The sequence below is a fragment of the Vicia villosa genome, linkage group LG1 (genome assembly GCF_029867415.1).
Source record: "Vicia villosa cultivar HV-30 ecotype Madison, WI linkage group LG1, Vvil1.0, whole genome shotgun sequence".
Lineage (NCBI taxonomy): Eukaryota > Viridiplantae > Streptophyta > Magnoliopsida > Fabales > Fabaceae > Vicia > Vicia villosa.
In genome coordinates this window covers 86,979,965-86,998,766 of record NC_081180.1, presented here as the reverse complement: position 1 = coordinate 86,998,766, position 18,802 = coordinate 86,979,965, and the positions used below count along the sequence as shown (strand labels likewise).

The window sequence follows — 18,802 nt, the reverse complement described above, 5'->3', positions numbered from 1 at the left end:
AAAATTTGCTCCACCGATTCAAAATCTCGTCTTACCATCTCACTAATCATTTTTTATTTTCGAGTGAAACAATTTCTAAAAAGTAAAGAAATTATGCGAATAAACAACTTAATAAAACATCGGTTCTAAAATTTTTTTTGAAAAATTCCATAAAATTAAAGAATGAAAATATTTACAGTGTAAAATGATTTTTTATTTTATCTTATAAATGTAGTATGTGAGAACTAGGTGTGGGGTGTATCAAAAAATCACTAATTAACAAATCTACCTGAAAAAATAGCCCAACTACATGGCCCAAATCTCAAAAGAAATGAATCCAATAAAACCCCAAGAATCGCAATCGTTACACACAAACCCTAACCCTGTCACTGATTTCACCTCAACGCAGAGAGAGTTTGTGTAGCTGCTGCACCGCTCAGTTTCTCTGGTAAGATCTATTTCTCCACCATTCATGAATATGTGTTTTAGGGTTTCTTTCATTCGTTTTACAAGCAGCTTCAAAAATTGATTTTTTTTTCGAACTCTATTGCATTAGATTACCTAAAAATCAAAACTTTTGTATCATGTTGCCCCCTTCATTAGCGATCTCATCGAAATTCGTTAGTACAGTTTAAGATTTTTGACATATGGACCAGTTTGTGAACTATTTGATTAGAATTTTCCAATTGGTCTTCATATTATAGCATTGGTTTGTGTTAATTGTGATTGTTTTTGGTGTGATTTGTAACAGCAAATATGGTGAGGGTTAGTGTGTTGAATGATGCTCTCAAGAGCATGTACAATGCTGAGAAACGTGGGAAGCGTCAAGTTATGATTAGGCCGTCTTCAAAAGTGATTATAAAGTTCCTTATGGTCATGCAAAAGCATGGTACTTTTTTTTTGGCTCAGTGTGCGTATTGTTTTCGTTGTAGACCTTTAGTTTATGTGTTGATGTGGTTTGTTGTTGTAGGTTATATTGGGGAGTTTGAGTACGTTGATGACCACCGGTCTGGCAAAATTGTTGTGGAATTGAATGGAAGATTGAACAAGTGCGGTGTTATTAGTCCTCGCTTTGATGTTGGTGTTAAGGAGATTGAGGGATGGACTGCTAGGCTGCTTCCTTCAAGACAGGTCAGTTGTAGAGCCTTCACTTTTAACTCCGGCATAAAATACCACAAACTAATTTGATAATGTTTTTTGCAACTTTTTTTGCCACAATCTTTGAATCTGATCAATTATGGTCCAACTCATTGCTATGGTAATCTTGTCAAATATGAGCTTGGTTGGTTTTGTAGAGGGTTGATTAGAACTTTTAGAAATCACAATGGTATGAAAGCTTGGCTTGTTTTGTAGAGGGTTTGATTTGAACTCTTAGAACTCACAATGGTATTGATTTGTCCCTAAAGTCTCGCTATTTATATCAGATTAAATTATTATCATGAATCACGTCCTATGACAGGCCAATTTAAACTCAGACCCCCAGAGGTTGCGAATAAAAAGTTTTTGTCCCACTCAATTGATACTAGTGTCTGACTATTTGATTAGCAACTATCTAGTTTACTCCTCTTGTAATGCTCTTATGCAGTGGGGGATATAAATTTATTCGGTCTCATCCTACCTATAGTCATCGTCTATCTTTTAACTTTAGTACAGTAGTTTTGCTTTAATGGTTCTTGTCCATGTTTGTCAACTTTTTAAATAAGGGTGCCGTTTATTTTACAATATGTGTTATCCATCTCAACGTTTTCTTCTAGACTTTATTTGGATTCATGGAATTGGATGGAGTGGTATGGGATGGAATGGAATGGTATTGCGTTGTTTGGATCATTTAAATATGGAGTTATATGGATTCTATTCCATTCTATCACATACCACCATATTTCTTCCCCTCTGCTTTGGGCGGAATGAATAATTTGTCTTGTTCTGTCCTTAAATTTCCAAACAATGCAATGAAATCTTCATTCTGTTCCATTCCACTTCGCTCCATTTTGTTCATTATATGATATCCAAACATAGCCTTGAAGTTCTATCTTACCTTTTGCAACCATTCTTCTGCTGTCATGTTTATAATCAAGATATATAGACGGTGATAAGTTGCATAAAGTGAATAAATATATTAACATGAAAAATAACAAAGTAATAGTTAAACTTACTACAAATTATCCCAATATACTTTGTATTGAAAGAACATTTTATTTCTTAGGTAGTCATTGATGTTGGTTGTATCATGTGATTTTTCTACTGGTCCCTAACTATTGATGTCTAAAATCATGCAGTTTGGATATATTGTCTTGACTACCTCTGCTGGTATCATGGATCATGAAGAGGCAAGAAGAAAGAATGCTGGTGGTAAAGTGTTGGGTTTTTTCTACTAAGGATGAGGATTGCACTCAATTTCGGTTTCTGAGAAGTTCATAAGTTGCTATGAAAGAGTACTAGGTTTTTTTTTGTCTGTTAGGGATGAAATTCAGCTGTTTCTTTTTTGCATGGTTATTGTAATTTGGCTTACTTAGGACTGTAAGCTTTTAATTTCTACTTTTTTGTTATGTTAAATTGAATTTTGTCTAATCTTGGTTTGTTCTTGTATTGTGCTCTTGGTCCTGTGCTCTTCATCCCGTGCTTGTGTTCCAAAGTTGTGTCTGCTCATCTAGATTTTGATTACATCTGTTTTATTGGAGGACACCTTAGGTGTGCAGCGTAATTTTATGTACCACTTTCGACTCTATTGGTGCAGGACCCTATATAGAACATTGACATTTCAAATTTTTTTTATTAAATTTGAAATAAAAATAGATTTTAGAAATTAAAATATAGATAGTAGTGGGAAATAGAAATTTCATTTTTAGTATTTTACAAAATTTCAAGAATGAACTGAAAATGTTTAATAGACATGAAAAATTGAAGTAATCATCACAATGGGAAGATGTTTGGTTAAAATTTTTTTGAGCTAGACGAGTTCTTGGTGTGTAAATTGTTTTGAATCAAATCACATAATGTTTAGTTTAGTTTTCAATAATTGCTTTAATAAAAATACAGTTAGTCAATTGTCAAAATGGTTAAAACTAAATTTAAAATAGTATTTATGTTTATAAATCATTTGCAATTAAAATCAGTTTTAGATTTTGAATTCTATTAGATTCAATTTTTTTCAGTTTTTTAATTTATTTTAGAAATAAGCAAAAACATTTTAAAAAATTCATGAAAAAATATTTTAAAATTTTTATTTATTATTTTAAATAATGTTTTTAATAATGTTTTTAAAAATAATTACTTAACAATTTAAATAATTTTTAATTTCAGTTTGATTAATTAAATTGTTTATAATATGATTCAATTTATTAATCATTTAAATAATTTTATTTTTATTTTTTTTTCATACTCCTACCTAAAACATATCTTAAAACCATTACTACATGGATACCTTGAGTTGAAAAGACGCCAAAGATCTATGCGGTTTATTTGAAATTAAATAGTTGGGTTAATATCATTTTTGCCCCCTGCCATTTGACCTCTTTCTGGTTTACTCCCTGTAAATTTTTTTTTTTGCAAATGCCCCCTTGCCATTACAAGATTCCATCAATTTGGACCTTCGACAGATCTGGCACATGCCAAGTGCCTACGTGTCCAGCTGAGTGGCATTTTTTTTCTTCCATTTATTTTAAATGCCACATAAGTTTAATTACATGTCACATCAGTATTTGAGAGTTATAAGTGTTAATCATCTTCAACCTTGCACTTCGTCTTCTTCAACCAAGCAGTGAAAATTAGGGCACGAAAATGGACTCTACAAGGAGCTCGTCAGTTGGCAATTCAATCGGTAGATCAATACCCAGATGTGGATGCAACGAATCAATGAAGATGTTTGTCTCAAACACACACGAAAACCCTCGGGGGAAGTTTTGGAGATGCAAGAATCGTGGAAAGGTGATTTCTGTTCTGTTTCTTCGTTCTAAATAGACTATAGTACCAATTCTGATCCATGTGAAATGTGTATTTGGCTCTGTAGAGTGATGCAACATGCGATTTGTTTCTTTGGGATGATGAAGTCGTGGAACACATTATGAGAGGTGGGAAGAAAGAAGTTTTCAGAGGTGGAGAGTTGGTTATCAATAACAGTGAATTCACACTTGATCAAATGAAAGCTTTTGGATTACAGTTTGGGAAAGAGTTTGGAAAGGAGTTTTCCAAAGAATTTGGCCTAGAGGCATCTTCAAAGAAGGTTGAAAAGTTGAAGAAGTTGCTGAATGAAGAAAGGAAAAAAAACTTCAGGTTGATGGTGGCCTTGGTAGCATCTTGGATGTTGTTGTTTGTGGTATACAAGATGTGTTAACTGTTGTGTACTTTTTTTGCAATGTAATGGTATAATGGCCTTGGTGTAATATAATGGATTTTGCTGTAACGATTTTGTTTGCAACTGTTGTGTACTTTTGTTTCTTTAACATGTATCATTTCAGTTGAATGGTGTAATGATTTTGGTGTAATAGAATGGATTTTAGCATGTACAATCTACTTTTGGTGCAATGTAATGGTGTTTCTAAACCATATCTTATAGCATTTCAAATTCATAATCATAACTTCATAATAAAAAAAGCACCATAAATGCATATGTCATAATTGTTACATATTCAAAACACAACCAAATACATAATCAAAAAAGCACATAGTATTGTTCATCTATTATAGTTGCAACAAACATAAACTTAACATAGCCAATACAAGTCAAACAGAGTTCTTATTTTTTAGAGATATCACTCCAAGACTTCACAGCCCTTAGACAAGTCCCTAGCTTTGGGTCTGAGCCAACTTCAATATGCTCCTGAGTTAATGTACCCTGTTCATCCTCTTGAATGACAAGATGGTTATCACTACTTCCAGGTCCCTGTTGAGTCAAAGTTTTCAACACCCTCAGCCTGCTACTTGATCTCTTCTGTCCAGCAAGAATCAATTTTTTCTTGATCTTGAGCTTCTTGACCACCTTTGGGGCAGCAGTAGTGATTATTTGTGGACCTTGGGCTTCATTTGGCATCTCATCTTTCTCGACCACAGGTTCTTCTTCCTCCATTTGATCAGCATCATTGTTGACTGCAGGTTCTGCAACAGGGTCTGCAACTTCATCAACAGGGTCTGCAACTTCTTCAACAGGGTCTGCAACCTCAGCATCAACAGGGTCTGCAACTTCTTCATCAACAGGGTCTGCAACCTCAGCATCATTGTTGACTGCAGGTTTCTTCCTAGGAGCCTTCATCTGAAAATGAAAACAAGTTAATAACAGGATTATTTCAAAAACATTACAACCAAAAATTCAAATGGAATGGAATGGTACCTTTCTTTTCAAGGCAGTCGGATTTTGACTTGTAGCCTTACACTTTCTTGAGTTATGACCAATTTTGTCACACTTTGTACACCTATATGTTACTCCAACCCTCCTCATTCTTGTACCTCCTTCACCAAGCTCCCTGAATCGAAGCTTCTTAGGCCTACCAGGTCCTTTCTTATACAATGGAGGAAGTCAGTCATCTGCTTCAACTGGTGGCCACATATCCATCCCATTAATTGGGCTAATTGCAACACTATATGCCTCTCCATATTTCTCCCTAGAATACCAATTATCTACATAGTCTCCAGGTTTAAATTGCCTATAGGCCAATGCTGCACAAGCATGCCTGCAAGGAATACCTACTAAATCCCAAAACCTACAAGAACATGTTCTTTTACCCACATCAACAACAAATTGTTGACCATTGTAGGCATGCTTGACCTCCCATTGGTCATTCATACACCAATTTGGATTCCACTGTCCACTCATAAATACCTCCTTATCTAGTCTCTTCCTAGGAATAGGCATAATCCCATGTGCCCACTTTTCTAGCTTAGTAACAGTAGATGCAATCCTATTCATGAGATGGTTCCTAATCCATTCACACATAGTTAAAATTGGCTTATCTCTAACACATAGTATTGTTGCATTAAAGGATTCAGAAATGTTATTCATTAACACATCACATTTAGGGTAAATGTTAAAGGCATGCTTACACCATGTCTTTGTAGGCACCTTCATCAGCCATTCACAAGCTTTTGGATCAACTTTCTTTAGTTCAGCCATCTTCTCTTCCCAAGCCTGATAATAGGTTGCCTTAGCTGCCCCCATCATTAGGTCTCTAATCAGAGTACCTCCACCAAATTTCTTCTTGAAATTTGCATACAGATGTCTAAGACATAACCTGTGCTCAATTCTTTCAAACATTTCTTCAAAAACACTTACCAAACCCTGCATATATTCAGATTTCACAAATCAAATATACAAAGTCATTCTAAAACAAGTATACAAATAGATTTAGAAATACCTTTTGTTGGTCTGAGATGAAGACATATCTTCTATCTTGACCAATGTCCTCCATCAACAGTTGTAAGAACCACCTCCAGCTTTCTTTAGTCTCAGTCTCAACAACCCCAAATGCCAGTGGAAAATACTGGTAATTTGGATCCCTACCCACTGCTATCAACAATTGACCCCCAAAATCAGTTTTCAAGTGACATCCATCCACACCAATAAATGGTCTGCAGCCTTGAATGAAACCCCTTTTACAGCCATCCAAACAGAAATAGAAAGCCCCAAATCTTGGCTGAATAGATGGAATGGGTCTTTCTACATTGATCTTCACTGTGTTTCCTGCACATGCTCTTTTTAATTCTGCAGCATACCTCCAAACCATTGCATATTGTCTAACATCACCCCCCTCAACAATTCCTTTTGCAATCTCCTTTGCCTTCCATGCCCTACTTGGGGTAATCCCTATTGAATATGTCTTCCTAATGTCTTGAATGATATCATCTATCTTCACTTTCTCACTTGACTGCATCTTGTTTACAACAGACTTTGCTACCCACTTGGACTTAGCACACCCATTGTTTAAAACCCTAGCACAACTGTAGGTCCCAACCCATGTTTTAATTTGATATGTCTTGCTGGAACCCACTTTGGAACATAGAGCCAAAAACCCACATTTTCCCTTACATTCTACCCTTACCCGATCTCTTTCATTCTTCACAAAGGTAATTTCCCTCCCATTCAAAACTGACCATTCAATTATGACATCTTTGAAATCAACCAATGAATTAAATTCCATCCCCAATTTAAACTCATAACCCCTCCCAAGCTGCTCCTTCATAAACTTCTCATACTTTGGCATTTTTTTCATCTTCAGATGCATCTGGATCAGAGCTACCCAAGTGATCACTTTCATATTTGTCTTCTTCCATCTGTTCAGATTCCTTTTTCTTAATTTCCTTGGCTATTAATCCAGGTGCTCCAACTAGAATCTTCTGCTTTTTCTTTGGTGTCATCTTCTTTGAGGCACACCTCTTCTACCTGTAGGACTTCCCAGCAACTTCAATTCGAGGTGAACAATTTTTGGGTTTTTCTACTTCAAAACATTCAAAGCCATCGTCCACTGCAGTTGTTCTATCATCTTCAGAGTCATCAAACCTAACATGTTCTGCTTCATCATCACTTTCAGCATCACTAGAATCCCTACCCAGACCCATCTCAACACACTTAGGCTCCACAACATGGACTCCTATGTCCCTCACATTATGTTCCACAAATATGTGTGCTTCAGTGTTGTTACCTACAGCAAATGTAGCAACATCCAATGCTCCATCATCACTCTTAAGTTCAACAAAGTGTTCATCTATACCTTCAAGTTTGGTCCAAACCCTAAATTCATCTCTAATGTATCCCCATTCGATTACCATTTCCGTCACTTCTTCTATACCCCAATGTTCTATATCTTGATTCAACACAGTTGACTCAACCCCACCCTTGTAAAACGCAGTATTCTCCTTAACAAACTCCCCACCATGATGAATAACAACAGCGAACTTACCCAGAATCTGTAACGAGCACTCTAACATTAGCCTAAACCTAAAGAACGAAATACGAAAGGATAAAGGGAAAAAAAATCAACATACCTTTGGACGCGAATCCATTTCGAGACTAGGGATGACCGTCACTTCAGTTGCTATCTTCTTCTGGGCACGAAATGCTTCACTTAGCAAGCTTGAGCAGCTCCAATGGTGATTATCAGCTAGGTCAAATTGGAAGGACCAAAATGAACCACATTTGTGTAATATATTATAAGTGATAAGTGATGGAATACTGATGTGGCGTGTAATTAAATTATTTGGCATTTAAAATAAATGAAAAAAAATACCACTCAGCTGGACACGTAGGCACTTGGCATGTGCCAGATCTGTCGAAGGTCCAAATTGATGGAATCTTGTAATGGCAAGGAGGCATTTGCAAAAAAAAAAAAATTACAGGGGGGTCAACCAGAAAGAGGTCAAATGGCAGGGGGCAAAAATGGTATTAACCCTAAATAGTTTAGAAAAAATAGCAAAATCAATTTTCATTGACATCAAATGTTTGATGTTGAAAATTGTGTGATGTAGTTATCTAATCAAATTCAAATTTAATATATTATGATGTAACCGGTCATGCTAATTCAAAGATGAACAAAACTTAGTATAAGGATCATCAAGGTAATTATGTAAAATCTCATTCACAATTATATGACTTCAATCAAATAATTAGACTCAAATAATTAATGAACTCTACTTAAGAACGAATGAATCAATTTTAGGTAAAATCATCAAGTTCAAATTCTAGGTAAAACAATTTTTTCTTCCAATATGGTATGTATCAATGCATGCAACTATGCAAGAAAGAGACTTAAGAACAGCTGTTCTTAAAACCAAACTTATATCTGACACTGAAACATGGCCTAAAAACTAAAAACATTGTAATTTCTTACCGTTGCAATGTCTTCCTCAATGTCAGTATGATGTCTATTGCATCTACCTTCTGCTACAAGTAACAGAAAATCACCCAACACAAGCAAACATAGGTTACACCAACATATACAATACAAAGCTATCAAGTGTTTTATGTTGTAGAACGCTCTTCCTCTAAGCACCACCATCACAATTCTTGTTCTTTCTGACATAACTCATCGGCAAAAAATGGTGTTGCTACCCAAATCCTCTCTGATTTTGTGGATTCTCCTTTCTTCATATGTTATTCTCTTGATAAATCATCCAGTCAAATGTGGTGATGGTAAGTACTTACTCATCTTAAATTTTGCCATGATTTAACGTTTGCTTTATGTTGAACCATATTTTGAATTGGTTTAGAAACTAAAGAATACAAGATCAAAATCAAGAATTTAGATTCACTGCACTCACAAGTCACAATATGATGTCGTCACTGTAGCTATGAGATCAAAATCGTGTGTTGTTAGATCTTCAAACAAACTTGATCTTGATCTCCTTACTGCAACGAGCGCATCATATTTTAACAATCTCATAATGAAGTTGACATCTTGATTTTTGACCCCGCCCTTGTTAATTTTTTTCTGCAGATGAGAAAGGTGATCTTTATCAGGGTATCAACAAGTATCGAGCATCGTTAAACTTGAAATCTCTTACGAAAAACAAAAATGCAGATTGCCTTGCTGATAAAATAGCAGATCAATTCAAGAACCAACCATGTACAAATACCACAGGTGCTAATACAGTACCAGGCACAGAACCTCAATTCTCAAACTACCCAGATCTTTTAGCTAAGTGTCACTTGGCTATTTCTGATACAAAGGATGGAACTGTAATGCCTGCTTGTGTTCCTGGCCTGACTTCAAGCCTTGTCCTCGCGAATTTCACAAAATCTCTCTACTCGGAGAATCTCAACGACACAGAGTTTACAGGAATCGGTATTGGTTCAGAAGATAATTGGATTGTCGTTGTCTTGACCACAGACACTCCTACAGGAAACTTTGCTCCCTATAGTTCTAATGCTGGAAATTTGATTTCCAAAGTCGGAATGATTTATTCCTCATTGCTCTTGTTAGCTGCCAACATTTTCCTGTTGTGAAACCTAGAAGATAATTGGCAATGCTTCATCATTACAGTTTTGTTACCGGTCAGAAAGAAAGTTGTGCTACCTCCACAAAGATTTAACTTGAATGTTAAAATGGAAACAATGAAGATAACTGTTTTTCTATTGTTTAATAACATAATTTGTCTGTTGAATGCGAGAGTAAGAAAAGTAGAGAATGTTGTTTCCAAAGGGTTGTTATTTGTTGTTGTTGTTATCAATAATACAATTTCTGAGTTTGCAAGTGCACAACACAATACTAAACTAAAAAATCTTGACGGGAGAAAATCATAGTTGAAAAGAAAGAAACTATTATCTGAATTTTCATTTTATTTTGTATTCCTATTTTAGAAACATGATCTTAACAGCTAGCAACACTCACATTCCATGCACCTGTCAATACTTACCTCCATAATAAACAAAGCTAACTTTAGCACATCTTTAAATGAGAAATTGTTTGTAGTATATTGAGCGCAAATTCAAGATGATTTCAATTTGGGGGGATTGGCAGAAAAGTATCTTCCAATCATGAGCATCAGAATCCATGTCGACTTTGTGATCTTCTCCTTTACCATCAGAAGTAAAGCAGAGCTGAGAACAGTTTTCAATATCTGCGCCTGCAATCCGTTGTAAAATCCCAAGAGGCCTTCTTTTTTCCAAATTGTATAGAGTGCTCCAGAGATTGTCTTCTGTGCCTTCTTCTCAGAGTCAGTACTCTTGTTATCGTATGAATCAGCAGCCTGAATCGTGACTTTACACCTATTGCCAATTCAAAACATCTTTCTTTAGCAAGTCCATAATATAGCATAAACAAAGGAAAAGACAAATGAAAAATCTGTATATTAACACAAATGAGAAATCTCGGGGAAAATAAGGTAAATTGATCATCCACCTGATAGCCGGGTATGTCAAGCATGTAGCAGCGCATTTTGAAACTGCACCCAGCAAGAAAGCATTAAATGCAGACAGCGATTCTGGGGACGACTTTGCATCTGTTTTCTTGCTCCCTTTTCCCTTTAGTAGTCTGTTTTTCAGCTGATCGAATGCAGTATACTGTTGGAGGATAAAATCTCTGTCTAAGTATGGGTAGTCTTAATCTTATAGTACAAAATCTAGAATAACATATGCTCTTTAGGTTTCATTGAGCTCAGAGTAGTCAATCCCGGATAGCGCGATGACCGCTATTTGATCATATTTTGGACAAATTACATGAATAATAATTATAAACATATGAAGTGCAGAGGCAAGAACGCCGTGCAGAGAGAGGTGAGAGAGGAACTTGTAATTTTTCCATGGAACAACTAAAGTGCAAAAACATCGGTGAAGGAAGGTTAGGGTTGAGTCTCTATTCAAATTTGATTGAAAAACCCAAAATGACCCTTATAACGTTTTAAATTTAAAGGGAAATTTTGGTTTTTTAGAGGGGAAAAGGATAGCAGAAACCGCTCCAGGCCGGGAACCGCTCCGCCCCGGCTACCCGCTATTTACCCTATAGCAGCGGCTATAGTGTTCTGTACCACTAAGGCTCTTCCCATAGCAGCCGGCCTCCGCTCCGCTATAGCGGGATAGAGCCACTATTGGCTGCTATGGACTACTCTGATTGAGCCATTGGTATAAATATTCAGAGTGTGTTAGATTGATACCTGAATAGATGGGTTTGTTGTTAAAAGAATAGATATAGCCAGACCATCATATGCCTCACTCCAAGTACCCTCTGATAAGGTCTGCCATAGTCCCTTGGATTTTCCAAATTCACTTGTCTGCATCCTTGAGGATGCTGTATCTAAGGGCTGCAAAATAGAAGATAATAGTATATTTTATATTACTGAAGATCTAGCAGATATTATTAAAAATGTACTTAACATACTGCATTATTTAATCGTGTTATTTTTTTGGTAGATAAGAATGTTGTGCTATGAGAAGAACCTAGAAACTACAATGAATCCCCTGCTAAGCTCAGGTATACAAGAAATGCCAAATAGTAAACAATTCTAGGATCCTTTTGGATAACACCTTAATTTGTAACTTATAGCATAAGTGTTTATCAAGGTAAGTGTTAATGTATAAGCAATTTCTATAAAAAATGTTAAAATAAAATAATTATGATTTTTTTTTTCTATATAAGCTATTATCATAAACTATCTCGGAGATCTTATTAAAATAAGCTAACAGCTTATGAACATGTCATAAGTTCATAATCACACAAATGCTTATATCAGTAGATAAATTTAAATAAGTCAACTCAAACAGACCCTAAATGATGTCATGTTTGTAGGATGGTAATTATTCTCTGATAAAGTTAAATTTTCTTTGAAACAAAACAATTAAAATTTTGACTTGCCTGTGTTATTAGTATAGTACAAACGCCAGACATAGTAGCGGCAATCAAGTTTGCTGTTGTTCCAATGTTCTTGTTTCCAGTTTTTTTCAAATATAGTCTCTTAAAGTAGCTGTATCCATAGAAATAAATAAACGATGAAATGAAGGATTGGACATTTTTCGTCCCAAGGCCTTGGTACAACGAAAGCACCTGACGTTTAGAAACTGCTTCCCATAGAACATCAGAAATTCTCCTGCATGGGTTAGAGCAACAAAATCAAATAAGCATAACTTAACAAGTTACTATCAAGTAAAATCTTGCCACAATAAAAGCATCATGATAAAAGCAAACAAAAACTAAAACATCAGCTATTTGAATATAAATATTACTATTTGCCATTGGATGCATTTGGATAAACAACATTCCTAAATGCTTAATGAATACATACTTATGTAAAAGTTATTTCTATAATCAAAGAGAAAACATGGTTAATTTCTGTTCATATATATAGCAAGTTGTTTTCATAAGCTATTTTGAAAAGCTTATTGAGATAAGCTGAAAACAACTCATTGACAAAACAGAGTAGTCAATAGCAGAGCTATTCCGCTATAGCGGAGCGGAGTGGAGACCGGCCACTATGGAAAGAGCCTTAGCGGTGCAGAACACTATAGTGGCCACTATTTGGTAAATAATGGGTAGCGGGGGTGGAGTGATTCCCGACCTAGAGCGATTTTTGTCTCGCTATCCGTTTCCCCTCTGAAAAACCGAAATTACCCCTAAAATTTAATACATTTTAAGGGTAACTTTGGGTTTTTCAATCAAATTTGAGTTGAGGCTACCTTCTTTCATCGATGTTTTTGCACTTCAGCCATTCCAAACAAAGTTCCTCCCTCACCTCTCTCTACACTTCGTTCTTCCCTCTACACTTCATATGTTTATAATTATTATTCATGTAATTTATCCAAAAAATGATCAAATAGGTGCCATTCCGTTATATACTATCCCATTTTTGAGGTCTCCCACTTTGTGCCGCTATCCGGGATCGACTACTATGTGAGAAATCATAAGCTATTTTTACAAGTTCTCCCATACATTCTGACAAGTGTTGATGCCAATCCAAAACACTAACATACATTATCATCTGGTTTCCTCTTCATAACAATATTTCATTATGTATTGAAGAACTATCACGTATCAATGATACACGGCACACATAATATGCTTGTTTGCTCAATTTTTTCCAAGCACAAAAAGGACTCTTGAATCCAAACACACACTAAAACCCAAACTGTTTAATTTTGGATCATCATTGGTGAAGACTTGAGACTCGAGAGTGTGCTAATCTTAAGGTTCAAGGTTTGAATCCCGCTAGGTGTAAACAATCCCTGTATTGGACCTCTCCATACATAGCTATGTTATAGCCTTGGCTTTAAATGACCTCCCACTAGTGGACGGTGGGACTAATTCCCTTGGATTACTTCGTTATCATCATGATCATAGATCAGTGCCGTTAAATAGTGGAATTTATTTGGACAAATATTGTGAAATTGCGGCTATAACGGACGGAGAATTTGAACAAATAACTATTTTTCAGGATCAGCATTGTCAGAGATAAACACATATCTCCGCAAACCTTTTGAAAATAAAGTCAACTATGATATAGAACAAAATAGTTTACATGAAACATTGACAAAAAAATCAGATGATGGTATTATAATTATGAGACCAAAGTAATTATCAAATAATCAAATTGGGGTCATGGTGAAAAATAGTGATAATAACCTATATTTTCTTTGATGACGAGCTTGAACTTCAGCTTGATATTTGGTCTTACAAGTATCAAGTGGGTACAAGACGGTGGTGCTGACAAGGGATCCAATTGCTCCAGAAGTAGCTTCAGACAATGATTCGAGATCAAGTTGCATCTTGTTCTGTTAAGAGAAAGAAATAGTGAAATGAATGAATAGAGAGAGAGTGGCTTGGGAATTATCGGTGAGATGGGTATTGTGATTTGAAGGAAATGAAACGAAATTGGTGTCGTTGAGAGGTTTAAGGATTTAATAAGGAAAGTTGTTGAGGGGAAGAGATGGTAGTTGCTAAGTGCTGAGTGAAACACCGAAGTCGGCACGATTGAGTTAGAGTGTTTTTTATTTTTTTTTCACGATGTGGGGAGAAAAGAAACAAAATCAATCAAAACCAAAACGTGTTTTAAGTAGTGGTCTTATTGTGGCGTTGTGTTGTGTCTCCGAATTCCTAATTTTTTTTTTAAAAGTTTTTTTAGTTTCTTCTGGATTTTGGCAACAGTTTTAATTGGTTTTGGCAACAGTTTTTTTTTTTTAAAAATCGTTGCCTAAAGGCAGAGAGAGGCTAAAAATGAAAACGATAATATTTATAAGGATCAAAAACTTATTTAACCTTTTTTTAATGAATATGTACTCGCATTGTAAAATAATTTTATAATATTATCTAATAGAAAATCACAAATTTATCATGTCATTAAATTTTTTTAAAATAAAAGAGTAATTTAATTGATAAGAAATTTCATCATTTAGAATGTGAATAGATAGGAGAAATTTATTTTATTTTTATAAGCAAAATTGTATTAAGAAAAGCGAGTACTTAGTCCTTAATACAAGAAAAACAAACAAACTTTAAAGAGCAACAACCAAAACCCAACAACAAGGAATAAAAAATGCTTCTAGTTGGATCTAACATCCAATCTTTCCTGCCCAACAAAGGAGACATTCTAAAATTTACATTCTAAAATTTACTTGATACCACTCCCAACTAAGTCTTTTGATTCTATCTAAGCAGGCGCAATCAACCGTCTCCTCCCTCTTGAAGATTATAATGTTCCTATCGAACCAAAGCACCAAAACACATACGACTAGAATTTTTGTGTGCAAACTGCTTCTTATAAGATTTGCTCACACTAACTATGAACTTGGAAAAGTGTTCAGCTAGGTTCCCAACATTTTCAAGTGAATCAATATCAAGCTAGCGACACTCTTGCTTCCAAATATCAACACTAAAAGAACAAAAGCAAAACAAATGAACAACATCTTCATCTTAAGTAGCACACAATAGACAATCGGAACTGTTTGTTCCGGTTAGGATTCCATGCTTTTGCAATTAATCTTTAATTGGAAAACGATTAAAAAGCAGCCTCTAGCAAAGAACTTGAATCTTACTAGGGATTTTAACCCTCCATATTTTAGCAAGAAACTGGATATTTGTCACAACTCCTGGCCCAGGTTGTGCATAAGATGAAGATATCACAACATAAGCACTTTTGACAGAAAATCTTCCTTTGTCTTTCCACCAAATAAACTTATCTTCAATGTTATAATCTGGTGCAACCTGTAAAAGAATTTGGTTCGGTTAAAACAATCGGATGGTTTCTTCCGTGTCCGAATTTTCCTTGTCAAGAGGAATAAGCCACTGCCACACTCCAGTACAAAAAGCTCTCATTGACTACCTTCGTTTCAGGATTGAATGAGAGTTGAAAATTGAATGAAAATGCAATTGAGAGAGATTCATTTCCTAACCATTTGAAATTCCAAAAATCCTATCAGTTTCTCATTTCCCAATTTGCAATTAATATGATGAGAGAACCAGTTACAAGCCGTGTGACTGTGTGAGGAATGATCATAAGTGTCAATAAATCTCTCCATCAAATTGAATCTTTATTGTTCCAAGCCTTTAGAGAGTGGTTCAGAATTTTGGTATGCACCGTCACCATATCTAAATGACAATAATTCTTTCCAAAGAGGAGAGTATCAGAGATAACCCGACCCATAACCATTTACTAAGAAGAGACTTGTGAGATATTGGATCGAACTCTAGTATGGCCGAAGGGTAGCTTCTTGGTTCGACAGGGTTAAGCATGAAGTCGAGGGTTGTTCACATGCTTGTGTCGAAGATGCTAGGGTTGTTAGCATGTTAAATTAGGTTTTAGTGTTTAAACCCTAATTTGTTAAGTTAGCTTGTTTATTAAGTTGGCTTGTGTAATGGGCCTTGTGGAAAAAGCCCATTAGTTAGTATGTTAGGTTTTATTATAAATAGCATACTAGCCTCTCATCATTGCTAAGCTGCAAATCCTAATTTAGGGTGAGAGAGGTTATTTGTTATTCTTGTAAACTTGTATTCTTGTTCTAAGAGAAAGTGAAAGAGTAGCAGTTATAACCAATTATTGTGTTCCTCTTCTTCCTTGTCATTTATTCTTCCTTGTTTTATACTTTGTTCGTGGCATTGAATTCACAACAAATTGGTGCGGTGAGCATGGAGAAGATGCCTTCAACAAAGGATGAGATTGAAAAGTTCACCGGAGTGAATGATTTCGGTCTGTAGCGCTTGAAGATGAAAGCCCTACTGGTTCAGCAGGTTTGTTTGGAAGCGTTGAAGGGAGAGACAGCCATGAATGCAGAATTGAAGGCAGTGGAGAAGACGAATATGATCGAGAAAGCACACAGCGCAATTTTGTTGAGCCTTGGTGATAAGGTTCTCCGGCAGGTATCAAAGGAGACGACGACATCAGGGTTATGGGTGAAACTTGAAAGTTTGTATGACCAAATCGCTGGTAAATCGACTCTAGCTGAAGCAAGCTTTGTATTCATTCAAGATGATTGAAGACAAAGTATTAGCTGAGCAGTTGGATATGTTCAACAAGCTGATTCTTGATCTTTAAAATATTGATGTGAAGATCGATGATGAAGATCAAGCGCTGTTACTATTGTGTTTTTTGCCTCGATCACATGCTCACTTCAAAGAAACTCTCTTGTATGGAAGGGAGTCCCTGACGTTTGAAGAAGTTCAATCAGCCTTGTACTCTAAGGACTTGAATGAACGAAAGGAGCATAAACCTTCGACTGTTGGCGAAGGTTTAGCCGTTAAAGGAAAACTCTTACGAAAGGATGGTAAGTTCGACAAGAAGAAAGGCAAAAGCCAGTCGAAGTCTTACAGTGGCGAAGCATCTGGCATTCGATGCTACCATTGTAAGGAGGAGGGTCACACAAGAAAGGTGTGCCCTGAACGCCTGAAATATCATGGAGGTAAGGATAATGGCAACGCTGCCATTGTTCAAGATGATTTCGAATCATCTGATGTTCTTGTGGTTTCAAGCAGTGACTCTAAGAAGGAGTGGATTATGGATTCAGGTTGCACTTGGCACATGACTCTAAACAAAGACTTGTTCGAGGAATTATGTGATCAAGATGGTGGATCAGTATTGCTGGGAAACAACAAGGCTTGCAAGATTGCAGGTGTTGGATCTGTGAGATTCAAGCTCCATGATGAGTCAATAAGGTTGTTGACTGAAGTCAGGTATGTTCCTGATTTGAAGAGAAATCTGCTTTCTCTTGGTGAATTCGACAAGAAAGGATATGTTTTCCAAGGAGATAAAAGTATCCTAAGAGTCATGAAGGGTTCGAAGGAAGTCTTGAGAGGCGTGAAGAAACAAGGCTTGTATACCCTTGAGGCTGAAGTTGTAAGTGGTTCGACAAATGTTGCATCCACAAAACCTTTGTCGAAAACAGAAATCTGGCACATGAGATTGGGCCATGTCAGTGAAAGGGGTCTGGTCGAATTAGGGAAACAAAATCTGCTTGGTGGAGACAAAGTCGAAAAGCTGAAGTTTTGTGAACCTTGTGTACTTGGAAAATCTTGCAGAGTGAAGTTCAACAAAGGCAAACAAAGAACACATGGATCCCTTGATTACATCCATGCTGATCTTTGGGGGCCTGCAAGGTGTCCATCACATTCAGGAGCAAGGTATTTTCTATCCATAGTAGATGATTATTCCAGAAAATTATGGGTATTCATCCAGAAGACTAAGGATGAAACTTTTGAGAATTTCAAAAGTTGGAAGACTCTGGTTGAAAATTAGACTGGCAGAAAGGTCAAGAGGTTGAGAACCGACAATGACCTTGAATTTTGCAATGAGGCATTCGACAGTTTTTGTGCTGCCTCTGGTATTGCAAGGCATAGAACTACTGCAGGTACTCCACAGCAAAATGGTTTGGCTGAAAGGTTTAATCGAACTATTTTGGAGAGAGTCAGATGCATGTTGACTAGTGCGGGGTTAACGAAGGTGTTCTGGGATGAGGTTGTTTCGACAGCAACATATTTGATAAACAGATGTCCTTCGACAACGTTAGATATGAAGACACCTGAAAAATTTTGGTCGGGACATCCACCAGATCTCGACAAACTTAGAGTATTTGGCTGCGTAGCCTATGCTCACATTAGGCAAGACTAGGTCGAACCTAGAATTCTGAAATGCATGTTCATGGGATACCCAGAAGGAGTCAAAGCTTATAGGCTATGGTGCCTAGAGCCAGGTCACAGGAGGTGTATCACCAGTCGAGATGTAGTTTTCAATGAAGCTGAAATGGCTTTTAAGAAAACTGATGATGTTGATCGAAGTACAGAAACATCTGACGAAGTACAGAAACATTTGTGAGATATTGGATTGAACTCTAGTATGGCCGAAGGGTAGCTTCTTGGTTCGACAGGGTTAAGCATGAAGTCGAAAGTTGTTCACATGCTTGTGTCGAAGATGCTAGGGTTGTTAG

The 18,802-nt window shown here is 36.2% G+C and overlaps 5 protein-coding genes across 6 annotated transcripts; 3 read left to right on the top strand and 2 right to left on the bottom strand.

The window, feature by feature from the left end:
• The first annotated feature begins 279 nt into the window (after positions 1–279).
• Positions 280–2,547, top strand: LOC131611470 (small ribosomal subunit protein uS8z/uS8w-like). Its single transcript, XM_058883488.1, has 4 exons — positions 280–427; positions 731–868; positions 950–1,110; positions 2,256–2,547. The coding sequence occupies exons 2-4, from the start codon at positions 736–738 to the stop codon at positions 2,352–2,354; spliced, it is 393 nt and encodes a 130-aa protein (XP_058739471.1). The 5' UTR covers positions 280–427; positions 731–735; the 3' UTR covers positions 2,355–2,547.
• Positions 2,548–3,756: 1,209 nt separating this feature from the next.
• On the top strand, positions 3,757–4,460 carry LOC131648507 (uncharacterized protein At4g04775-like). Its single transcript, XM_058918262.1, has 3 exons — positions 3,757–3,903; positions 3,986–4,291; positions 4,434–4,460. Exons 1-3 carry the CDS (start codon positions 3,757–3,759, stop codon positions 4,458–4,460), a joined length of 480 nt encoding a protein of 159 aa, XP_058774245.1.
• A 115-nt stretch (positions 4,461–4,575) lies between these two features.
• Positions 4,576–8,769, bottom strand: LOC131643444 (uncharacterized). Of its 2 annotated transcripts, XR_009296217.1 has the most exons (4): positions 7,951–8,769; positions 6,324–7,872; positions 5,303–6,247; positions 4,576–5,224 (listed from the first exon to the last, which is right to left on the bottom strand). XR_009296217.1 is itself a non-coding variant. In XM_058913658.1 (3 exons), the coding sequence occupies exons 2-3, from the start codon at positions 7,221–7,223 to the stop codon at positions 5,489–5,491; spliced, it is 1,659 nt and encodes a 552-aa protein (XP_058769641.1). In that variant the 5' UTR covers positions 7,224–7,872; positions 7,951–8,769; the 3' UTR covers positions 4,576–5,488. The 2 variants fall into 2 exon arrangements, 1 of the variants encoding a protein (XP_058769641.1); XM_058913658.1 differs by having other exon boundaries at positions 4,576–6,247.
• A 93-nt stretch (positions 8,770–8,862) lies between these two features.
• LOC131643446 (uncharacterized GPI-anchored protein At3g06035-like) lies at positions 8,863–10,154 on the top strand. The gene is made up of 2 exons (XM_058913660.1): positions 8,863–9,094; positions 9,399–10,154. The coding sequence occupies exons 1-2, from the start codon at positions 9,001–9,003 to the stop codon at positions 9,905–9,907; spliced, it is 603 nt and encodes a 200-aa protein (XP_058769643.1). The 5' UTR covers positions 8,863–9,000; the 3' UTR covers positions 9,908–10,154.
• A 66-nt stretch (positions 10,155–10,220) lies between these two features.
• On the bottom strand, positions 10,221–14,416 carry LOC131643445 (peroxisomal adenine nucleotide carrier 1-like). The gene is made up of 5 exons (XM_058913659.1): positions 14,013–14,416; positions 12,252–12,483; positions 11,554–11,700; positions 10,803–10,963; positions 10,221–10,669 (listed from the first exon to the last, which is right to left on the bottom strand). The coding sequence occupies exons 1-5, from the start codon at positions 14,153–14,155 to the stop codon at positions 10,390–10,392; spliced, it is 963 nt and encodes a 320-aa protein (XP_058769642.1). The 5' UTR covers positions 14,156–14,416; the 3' UTR covers positions 10,221–10,389.
• Positions 14,417–18,802: the final 4,386 nt, after the last annotated feature.

What these genes read in the sequence shown, in the direction of transcription:
- LOC131611470 (XM_058883488.1), top strand. Translation starts at nt 736, where the DNA reads ATGGTGAGGGTTAGTGTGTTGAATGATGCTCTCAAGAGCATGTACAAT. An exon ending in TATGGTCATGCAAAAGCATG is followed by an intron (nt 869 to 949) that starts GTACTTTTTTTT and finishes TTGTTGTTGTAG; the next exon opens with GTTATATTGGGGAGTTTGAG. An exon ending in GGCTGCTTCCTTCAAGACAG is followed by an intron (nt 1,111 to 2,255) that starts GTCAGTTGTAGA and finishes AAAATCATGCAG; the next exon opens with TTTGGATATATTGTCTTGAC.
- LOC131648507 (XM_058918262.1), top strand. Translation starts at nt 3,757, where the DNA reads ATGGACTCTACAAGGAGCTCGTCAGTTGGCAATTCAATCGGTAGATCA. An exon ending in GATGCAAGAATCGTGGAAAG is followed by an intron (nt 3,904 to 3,985) that starts GTGATTTCTGTT and finishes TTGGCTCTGTAG; the next exon opens with AGTGATGCAACATGCGATTT. An exon ending in CTTGGATGTTGTTGTTTGTG is followed by an intron (nt 4,292 to 4,433) that starts GTATACAAGATG and finishes GTATCATTTCAG; the next exon opens with TTGAATGGTGTAATGATTTT.
- LOC131643444 (XM_058913658.1), bottom strand. Translation starts at nt 7,223, where the DNA reads ATGAAAGTGATCACTTGGGTAGCTCTGATCCAGATGCATCTGAAGATG. An exon ending in TCATCTCAGACCAACAAAAG is followed by an intron (nt 6,248 to 6,323) that starts GTATTTCTAAAT and finishes GAATATATGCAG; the next exon opens with GGTTTGGTAAGTGTTTTTGA.
- LOC131643446 (XM_058913660.1), top strand. Translation starts at nt 9,001, where the DNA reads ATGGTGTTGCTACCCAAATCCTCTCTGATTTTGTGGATTCTCCTTTCT. An exon ending in TCCAGTCAAATGTGGTGATG is followed by an intron (nt 9,095 to 9,398) that starts GTAAGTACTTAC and finishes TTTTTTCTGCAG; the next exon opens with ATGAGAAAGGTGATCTTTAT.
- LOC131643445 (XM_058913659.1), bottom strand. Translation starts at nt 14,155, where the DNA reads ATGCAACTTGATCTCGAATCATTGTCTGAAGCTACTTCTGGAGCAATT. An exon ending in GTACTATACTAATAACACAG is followed by an intron (nt 11,701 to 12,251) that starts GCAAGTCAAAAT and finishes TCTATTTTGCAG; the next exon opens with CCCTTAGATACAGCATCCTC. An exon ending in CAACAAACCCATCTATTCAG is followed by an intron (nt 10,964 to 11,553) that starts GTATCAATCTAA and finishes ATCCTCCAACAG; the next exon opens with TATACTGCATTCGATCAGCT.